General features: G+C 36.5%; 1 protein-coding gene across 1 annotated transcript; it reads left to right on the top strand.

The window, feature by feature from the left end:
* Window positions 1-2,284: 2,284 nt before the first annotated feature.
* On the top strand, window positions 2,285-4,179 carry LOC148282782 (uncharacterized). The gene has a single exon (XM_088224557.1). It carries the CDS (start codon window positions 2,368-2,370, stop codon window positions 3,946-3,948), a length of 1,581 nt encoding a protein of 526 aa, XP_088080683.1. The 5' UTR covers window positions 2,285-2,367; the 3' UTR covers window positions 3,949-4,179.
* The last annotated feature ends 6,584 nt before the right edge of the window (window positions 4,180-10,763 follow it).

Below are 10,763 nucleotides of genomic sequence, written 5' to 3'. Positions count from 1 at the left end.
TTAAAGTTAGAACCAAATCATTCTCGGTGACGTTGATTTGCGATGAAGTCCAGGAAATAATAGATTTCTGCAAGTGTGAAGACTGTCCAGCATCTCAAGGTCAGTTGCCATTTTGTAAATGCAATAAATTTCACAAATAAATAAGGTGGGTTTTCATACAGCAATTTTTTTGTAATTTTATTTTTTATTCATATAGAAAACCAACAGTTTCACAAATTAAACTAAGTAACATAAGTACAGAAATATAATACAAATATAAACAATAACGTTCAAAGAATAAACTATTTTAGTATTGTAGTACCTGTCAAGCTTTATAAGTGTTAATTTCAGTACCTACTGTTAGTAAATGTTTATAGTCTACAGTCTACACCATAAATATATAGTATTTCGTACTGAACAAGACCTACGGAAAAAAGAATAGTGGTTTGTTTTTTTTAACATCTCGTTTCATAACGTTCAAATGCGTTAAACCATTTTTTCTGCATTTTTTCATTAGGTACTAGGAATGGCGAAAAAAGCTTTATTTTGCGTCTTCACCGTAGTGTTTGTGCACATCGGAATTAAACAGTACTTGTATCTTATAACTAAAGACATTTTATGCGCGTTAACTAGTTAAAACAACCAATTACAACAAAAACAACACGTAGGCTTTACAAATTCGTATGAATTTGTTTGAACGGTCAGTCAAATTCGTAACGCGTGACGTCACAAGCCCATACGGCATCCGAATGTTCGTTTTGGCGCCAATTCAAAGTATACGTTTTTAAACCGCTCTGAAAAATTAACGCGTGGACTTAAAAAAATAAAAACTGTACAGTTACCATCGTAATTTTTTTTTCAATTTTTTAGCAAAATAAAAAAAAAACGTGAAAATACCCTATTGTTGTAACGTGAAATGGTCCGATACACAAACATTTTTTTCACATGTAAATGTCGTAGCTCGTTAATAATGGCTGGTTGCGATTTTCCAGCCAAATACAGAGCAATAACACTGTTGAGTTTGAATTCCATTTCGATAAGTTTTTTTAACTGTGACGTAAAACGATATGCTTCGGTAGAATTATTAACAATATAACAGACGGACACGTGTCAAAACATGATCGCACTGTCATCAGCCGTTTGGTTACAGTAGCGTGAAGTTGGTAACACTTCGAGCGTCTACCCCTGTATAGTGTGTGTAAAAAAACTGCTTAGTACCATAATCCACGGAAAAAATACGGGGATACGTTTGTATGAAGAAAGTCGAACCACGTTTCGTCTTAAGATTAAACATTATTAAGTATGCTGAGAAAAAAAACTTTAGTAAAAACCGTTCGGATACTTAAACATAAAAAAATATGTTGTAACTTTTAATTGGTAAGTAGGTACCAAGGTACTCGTTTATAAAAAATAATTCATTTCCAAATATTTAATTTATGTAGGTACCTAAGTACCTGTTTATGGTTAAATTCCAAAACTTTAAATAATCAATTTTCAAATATATAATTCTTTTCGCAAATGTCGAACTCTGCTCTTCTCACCAACAGGGGTACAATGCATTTAGGAATGGACTGAGATCCATAAAAAACGAATGTTGTTTGTAAACACTCAAAAACATTTTTTTTTATGCACTAAAAAATAAAGTCTTCCCAATTTTTTACTATACGCATTATCGTTGAATGCAACCCTGGTGATGGATAAAAAACTATTTGCGCTCCTAACTTTTTTCTACTTAATAAATTGAAGATTTTAATGGCTATAAATATGCTCGTGGCAAAGATCTACATTTCGTTGAAAACTGCACGTAAATCGATCCAGTAGTTATTCAGTCCACCGAGGACACACATACGAGCATTGCCTTTTATATATATAGATTTTACTATGTTGTTTTTGTTGTAATATTACGTATTTATATAAAAATTATATTTAATTAGCTATGCATTTATAATTAAGCAGATTTAGTTTTTTACGTTATTGTTATATTAGTATAGAACTATTTATACTTTAAAACATAAAAAGATCTCCATCTCCATCTAACTTCAAATCTTTGTCCATAATACCAACCTATTCGTATTGTTATATTCCAAGGAAGAAGTACATACACATACGCATGAAATCTTCCCGGCTCATCTTCACTCCGCCCTTCCCCCACGCAGTCCTACGACCTTGTGCATCCTTTTTCTGTTTCTTAAAATATTCGAAAGTCATCATACTTTTTTAAATTCTTACTACAGCCCTGCTCAGTGTATTTATACCTCCACTACATAATCTGATTATGAGACGAAACAGTGTCCTTAATGCAGTTTCCATGTGGAAGTGGTTTAAACAGTGTTAAGCATTGCGCATTCTGAAGAATTTTGACGTTTTTCAAGTTCAGCGGTGAACACGATGCTGACCTTTCGCGACTTCCTACTTTTCGTAACAGTGTTACTTCAAGGGCAAACTGGTTTCGGCGAATTGCGTTGCGATACGTCACTATGGAACTTGGAGTTACTGGAGTGCTTGGCCGCGGGAGAGAAAGACAATCATATCTCTAACAGATTGCGCGCGTCTGATCGCGCAGACGTTGTACCGACGAGCTACTTCGGCAGATTCGACTGGGACAGAATCAAAACACTGGTTTTAAAAGACTCGAAACTGCTGACGCTATCGCCGGACATCTTTATCGGCGCTGGCAATCTGATCAATCTAGACCTGTCCGGAAACCCGAACTTATGCTTCACCGGCGAAGAATTCAAATATCTAAACAGTCTTCAAACTCTTCGACTATCGGGGACAGGAAGGTGCGCCGGGAACTCATTGCTCACTCATGTCCCCAAACTGTACTCGCTAGATCTTTCCAACCTTCGCTTGCGATCGAACTTCTTCGCTTTGCGTAACCTGAGCTCTTTCGCTGGTCTTCAAGTCGTCGACATCTCGAGGAACCACGACGTCGACTTTACCCAATTTAATATCGGCGCTGCGGTGAAATCTATGAATGTTTCCTATACTAAGGTCAAGCTGGGAGACGGGTGTTTTCAAAGCGCCGTCGAGCTGAGGAAACTGATCATGGTGAATTCTGGAATACAAAAAATACCCAAAGATACTTTCAAAGGAACTGCAATCACATATCTGGACGTGTCTTACAATTCGATAGACGCAAGTGGTTTAAACAGCATTACAAAAGATGTAGCGTACGCTAACTTTTCTCATAACCTAATCAACGATTTGTTCAGACCTGGTTTGTTGAAGCAAGGCCTGGAAACGCTCGACTTGTCCTACAACAACATAAGTTTTTTGACTGTGGAAACATTTTGGCAGACTGACAAGTTGACGTGGCTCAGTTTAGCCCACAATCAACTGTCTTGGTTGCTTCTCCGGCTCTTCTCGGGAATGACTTCGCTGACGACCTTGGACTTGTCTTATAATTTGATGTCAAAATTTTACGAAACGTTTTTCGTGGATCTAGAGAATTTGGAAACGCTGAACGTGGCCGGGAATACAATATATTCGCTCGAGAACGGCGTGTTTCAGAACAACGGACGGCTGAAGCACCTTTACCTGCAGGAGAACCAGCTGTCAGCTCTGAACATTCTGACGTTTGTTCCGCTGAAGCAGCTGAAGACGTTGGATTTGAAGAATAATTACTTGAAGCGGTTGCCCGATGACTTACTGAACATCGGCAATATCAACTTTCTTTCCATTTCTTGTAACCGGCTGTCATATTTGCCGCGGGAATTCTTCAAGAGGAGGATCGGAGCCCGCGTGGCCTTGCACGGAAACCCTTGGAAGTGCGACTGTTTGTCGCCCATCATCAACGATTTGGACGTGTACGAGCTGCAGTTGGACAGGTATTACTTCAACGAGGGTACGCACCCAACTTGCTACGTGGGAGACAAGCCGAACCGGGCTTGTGATGATAACACTCTAAGTGACCAAGATTATACTACCTGGGAGCGCGCGGTGCAGGTAACCAAAATAGTTTGTTGAAATAGACAGTGATATAAAATATAAAAGGAAAGACTGGTATATTTCGTAACATTTGAAGCAATTTCAGTGCGTTCGAATGTTTAATAGTAATGTGTGAGTGCCTATCGGTGAACCGAGTAAACATATTATGCATCTTTGTTCATGTTAGTACCTATGCACATTGACATGATTTATATGAAAAAATTCTGCCACACACACATACACAAAGGTTAATAAAGATTTGAATTGGCCGAACAGTGCGTTCGAATGTTTAATACGCTCATGTTAATGTGTTAGTGCCTGTCGGGGAACATATTTTTTGGTACTTTAGAAATTGTTTAACGTTTATTGTTTTATAAACAATATGTCTCAAACTGATAATCAACGAATATTTGAGGTTGTCCAAATGTTCGTAGACAAAAGACTGGATTTCACCCCCTCGGGAGTCATTAAGATTAACAGATTACAACAGGGATGGAGAATACCTCATATAAGGGAATATGGAAGTCTAGGCATTTACAGGGCTTATGACCTGTCATTGGCTGGTTTAAGTTGCCACTTTACACACTGTGTAACATTCACCATTTTGCCTATGCTCGAACATCCATATTTCTTCAATTCTTCCATTTGTTGATTTTAGTGAAGTTAAAGAGCTGAAACCTTTATTGTTGTGAAGAGAATCGCCTGAAAACAATTTTTCAATTTTCAAACTTCTTCTTGGACCTTCTTCTTGAAAAATTGTTTTCAGGAGTTGCCTAGTATGTGCAATAATTCAGTCAGATGATTCTCTTCACAACAATAAAGGTTTCAGCTCTTTAACTTTACTAAAATCAACAAATGGAAGAATTGAAGAAATATGGATATTAGAACATAGGCAAAATGGTGAATGTTACACAGTGTGTAATGTGGCAACTTAAACCAGCCAATGACAGGTCATAAGCCCTGTAAATGCCTAGACTTCCATATTTCCTTATTTGAGATATTCTCCATCCCTGTTGTAATTTGTTAATGATAATCAAGCGATAAAATGTGTTATTTATTATCTTACAATATATGTTTATACAATCAAATTAATTTAAAAACAACAACAACAACAAACCATCACGCCGTTTCTCCGTAGGGGTAGGCAGAGAGGATAGAACGCCATAACATTCTATCTTGGCATACAGACCTCGCTTCTTCTACATTCATGCATCTTCTCATGCACGAACGCCGATTATTCCTACTTTTGACATGTCCATCTTCAAGTATTTGATGCCATGTCTTTCTCGGTCTTCCTCGTTTTCTGCATCCATCAACATTTGCATCGTAGATCCTTTTAGCTGTTCTTTCGCTGTCCATTCGCTCTACATGTCCAAACCAACGCAGCACCCCTTTCTTGATTCTGTCAATAATGCATGTCTCAGCCTTACACACTTCACGGATCTCGACATTTGTGCACCTATCATACATCGTTTTACCACACATTCGTCTGAGGGATCGCATTTCGACAGCATTCAACCTACTTTCATCATTATTTTTCCAATTCCATACTTCGCTCCCATACATTGGAGTTGGAACTAGAACTCCGTTGTGAACTGCTAGTTTAGCCTCCTGCGATAAACATTTGTTTGCCAAAGTAGATTTTAGTGCACCGTTCACCCTGTTTCCGGCACTCACCCTCCTTTCAATATCTTTCTCGGCCTTTCCGTCCCTAGTAAACATACTTAATTTAATAATTTAATTTCACCGAAATATGTTTAAAACTTGCCTTACATAATATCATTAATAAGGACGACAGGAATTAGCTCCAAAACAATCAAACCAGCCAGAAGCCGCCTCGTCGCTTTAGTTCGTTGTGTACAGGAATTCTGAGAAAGCTTTATTTATAAAATTTAAATAAAAAAATATATTTTAAAAATTCTCTATGGTTTTTCAACGAATTTTGTCTAAAGATAAGGTCATTATTTTATGACTATTTCGTAATAAAACTTTAAACCTCTTTTTCTGCAGATTTGTACTTTGGTCTGTTGGACAAAAACGAACTGAAGCGACGAGCTGTCAAAGTTAAAAACGAACTTTTCTGTGTAATGCTGGTTACCGACGTATATAAAAAAAAATAGAGACGTACTTAGGGGTTCCAGCATTGACATACAATGCATAGACATGACCCATAGAGTAAAATATTTTAAACGAAAACGTACTCATAGTTACTATAGTCCTTAAAATATAGCTTGACTAGAATGACAGCTATCAAAGCAATTTCATTAGTGATGGGAAATTACTGATCACTGATCAAATCGATTTTATCAGTTATTTCATGCAATCATGAAACTCTGTTTCCGAAAATTGAAATGAAAAACGCAAAAACAAGCCTATTAAAAACAAGTGTTTAACACAATTATTCACCAAAAAATGAGACATTTATGCTTTTTTCATGATCAACATCAAATAAATTATTTTTTTATTCGATCAATTTACATTGATCAATTTGTCCCATCTCTAACGTTTTTGCAAAATGATGTAACCTTGAATGAACGTCGTTAATAATTAAGTTTATTTTGGTTTTCTTTAAGTTTTAAAGCTGATTTTATATATTAATGTTGATTTATGTTTCAAGCATTGTATTAAAAAAATTTATTAACAGGCCAGATACGAATGATTTTTTGTGTGTCAATATAAATAACTCCTTTGACGTTACTACAAAGTTATGTCGTCACTTTTTCTGACAACTGTCATTCTAATCATGTTACATTTTAAGGACTATAAGTACTGTTAATAATATAATTCAAGGGCTGCATTCAACGAGCATGAATATGCTTCCGAAAATTTAAGGATACTCATTTTTGGTACATAATAAAGATTCTATTTTAACAATGTTTTGAGTTTGCCTAAATTTTTGTAGACAAGGACTGGATTCAATCCCCTAGGGAGCTGTTAATATAAACATTTATAGCAAGCCTTTTCTCCCAGTCAAAAAACAGCCGTTATATTTAATTAATTAGGTTTTTTTATATAAGTATATATTTTCATTTTTTATTTTAAATTTTTGACCTGTCTGTTTTTTGGTTGGCTGGCAGATATTACTTTTAGCAATAAGTCCGCCAAAGCAGTTATTCTTTGCAGTTGAAGTTTTAAAATAAATAAATAACATATTACAACAGAGAAGAAGAACATTTTAGAGAAGGCAATGAAGTTTATGCATCCACTGGGATTATGACCTGTCATCGGCTGGTTTGAGTGGCCACTGTGTAACATTCACCATTCTGCCCATGTTTGAACATCCACATTTCCTCAACTCTTCCATCTGTTGACTTTTGTGAAGTAAAAGAGCTGAAACCTTTATCCCGTGGGTGAGATTCATCCGGCTGAACCAAATCACCCACTGGGCAACGCCTAAAAACAATTTTCCAATTTTTATACACTTACACTTAAACCAGCCAATGACAAGTCATAAGCCCTGTAAATGTCTAGACTTCCTATTACCTTCTCATTATTAAGGTCTTTGCATAGGATTGTTTCTACTGTTGGTATTAGGAAAATGGTTTTTGCGAGGAATTCAGTACTATGAAGAAAAGTAATTTCGCCTGAGTTCGATAGGGATCGTGTTAGGATCTGTGTTAGGATTTTGCCGGTAGTGTCTTGATGATTTGATGTTCCACTGTGATTTGTTATAGATACGTATTGTTTTTCTTCTGTTGATTGAGTGCATGTTGTATAGGGCAAATTATTCTAATGTTTCCTATATGTATTTGGGTTTCGTGTCGTTTGATTGATTTGTTTGTATTACTACGTTCTTCTTCCTTTCCGATGCGGGATCTGGAGCGTACGGCCGCGGTCTCAATTTAGAACTAACACTGTATTCCTCCACTGTAATACTGGGAAATTAGAAAAGGGTGATTGTGCTGACCATGTGTATTTGATTGATCACAAACTGACAAAACTGCAGTGAGGGGTACAATGAAAGTTTTTAAAGTTTATTTGTTTTGTTATTTTCGCGGTTTGATTGTAAAGAAATATTACATTTTCGCTTAGTTAGTTTTAAAAAAAAAAATGGATATTGATATGCGAAACTGAAGAAAGGCTCAAGTCTTTATGAACAGTTTCGGGAAAGGGCTTTCATTGTATTACCTTCTCAAAAATGTTTTCCCTCTCTGTTGAAATAAATTTTAATTAAAATATTGCTTAAAAAAATAAAGTGTGTAAAATTCACCATTCTGCCCATATTTAAACATCTATATTCCTTCGATTCTTCCATTCGTTTGGTTAGCAATCAACATTCGTTTTTGGTGGATCCCAACCATCCTTAAATTTCTTTTAATTTCGACCCATTTATTTTTTTCCATTGGATTTTCTACGAAAAGATAATAATAAATAATATTTCACGTTTATTACATTTTAAAAACGCATCCCTATCAGTTTTAAAAAAAAATATATATATATATTTGGACCCCTGTATTTGTAGGCTTACGTGTCATGTACAAGGCTAAGGTACTCGAAAAAATATCGTTTTTGTTTGTCTTGGAAATGGGATGTTCTATCACTGATTTTGGTTTATTACCTTTATGAGTCCAATCACCGTTGTTGCAAAGTTCAAGAAAAATGTAATTTCAAAAAATAATATTGTTAAGTGTCCTCGACACGGGAAACCCCAGGAGGTCACATTATTTTTATTATTAATCATAGTTTGTAAGCGAAAAATATGAATAAAAAATATAAAAAAATAAATGGCGCGTGATAACTACTTTTAACGACAGTGTGGATATCTGTTAAAGATATCCCATCTTTCCTGCATTCTGCTTCAAGATTATGGCGTTGTAAACTGAAAAATGGGCACTGAAATAACAGATGTTCGATACTCTGTGAAGAAATATCATCGCATGGACAATAGTCATCGTTCCTTAATTTAAGCCTATATAGGTAACTTCTCATAGCTCCGTGTCCGGTAAAAATTTGGGTCGTTTCGAAAGTACTTTGGTGATGACGACGGAAGTTTGCTGCATCAGTCAGCGTTGGGTTTAGTGATTTTACCTGTAGAAGAAGCGCGGTAATGATCCTCCCAACGCTGCTGCATATTTTGTTTTATACGGCGTTGAGCAAAGCTAAGAAATTCTGAGAAAAAAGGTGCCGTTCTTTTACAAGTTGCGGTTCTTGTTAGTTCATCTGCTCTCTTATTTCCTACGATACCAGCATGTCCTCTTATCCAGCATATTTGAATAATCATCCCTCTGATTTAAAGATGCTTAATTTTACTCTAAATATCTACAATTAATGGATTTACTGACCGAGTATCAGTTATAGCTTGAACGCCCGAACGACAATCTGATAATATTTTTGCAATAACCCACCTCTTTGGTGGTTTTTTAAATAACTGTAGGGTCCATAGTACATAGTCGATGACACACGCGTGTTAAATTAGTTCACCCGAAGTAGACTAATGACCGACGATGCAATGTCATCATTTTCCATTGAATCCAATACATTCGTATAATGCAACTCTTATAGTATTATACGTTTAACCGTTCTGCAGTACATTCACTTCGTCCCTACTATGAAGAAATGAACTACAAAGGAACATGGTCAGTTCCAGCATGTAGTTCAAGTGCAGTTACTTCTACCTATCATCGCCGCTACGCTCGTGCTACACAACCAAGTGCTGTATCTTATTCGCCATGTAATAAATACGCATTAAACACCAGCCTCGTGTCTTCTCTGTCAATCTCTAACTGGGGTAGGAACTCCAACTAACACCCAACAACATATTCCCACATAACCATTCGAGAGCTTCTCGTATTGCGAGTAGTTCAGCCTGAAAAACTGAGCAGAAATTATCTAATTTAAAAGTTCTGCCTGGTAATTCTTTATCAACCTCAATAGGAACGAATGCCGCTCCCACTATGCCGTCGAGCAGGCTACCATCCGTAAAGATTCTTATTTCATTGGGAGCATAAGGAGGTATATCTTTGTCAAGTAAAAGAACACTTTCGGGAATTCTTTCACACGGGTGAGGTAAATCAAAATAGTTTGCAGTTCCTTGATACTTGCGATCATCTGGAATGGAATACAGCTTACCAAATTTCTTGACATTATAAATGTCCTTTCTTTCTTGAATTTTAAGGTCTAACGGTGTAAACCCTGTTAGGGCTTGAGCTGAGATGAGTGAAATTGTTCTGTATCCTCTACAACAGGGGTGCTTAAACGGTCGATCGCGATCGACAAGTCGATCGCAAATGCTTTTTGAGTCGATCTATAGAAAAATATCCGTGCATATTGTGCAACGATACACCCTACCTAGACGACAATCCTGCATCACACATACTTGCAGCCTCTCAGAGTCGATCGATCGTAGTATAACAATATTGAGGTAGATCGCCAGCAGTTCAAGTTTGAGCACCCCTGCTCTACAAGATCTTATGGCAAATTCTCTTTGTAAGCTGTCAAGTTTTTTCTTATTGCATTTCTTTTTTATCGCTTCACACCATAAGCTGGCCGCATATTATGTAACAAGAGGTTCAATAGCACCATAATATATTTGCTGCATTACCGCAGGAGAGCACCCCCATGTTGGGTTTCCCGCTCTCACAAGCATTCCAGAAAGATTGGCAGCCTTCTTGCAAACGTTATCTACAAGCGACCAGTTGAGAATCCCTATCAGTGCATCACTGTAACTAAGAAGAGCTTCGCAATTACGCCGCCAGGCGTAATTTGACGTTTAAAAAAAATATTTGAATGCTAATTGTTTTAAGCTTTGTTTAACTCATGAACAAATCTTTACCAATGAAAAAATACACAAGCCTTTTTACAATGTTTATCCGAAAGGTTATTATTTATTTATTTGAAACTAACAATAAGTGCGT

The sequence above is a fragment of the Micrasema longulum genome, unplaced genomic scaffold (assembly GCF_059751315.1).
Source record: "Micrasema longulum isolate JH-2025_06_02 unplaced genomic scaffold, ASM5975131v1 h1tg000295l, whole genome shotgun sequence".
Classification (NCBI taxonomy): Eukaryota; Metazoa; Arthropoda; class Insecta; order Trichoptera; family Brachycentridae; genus Micrasema; species Micrasema longulum.
This window is presented reverse-complemented; position numbering and strand designations above follow the sequence as displayed.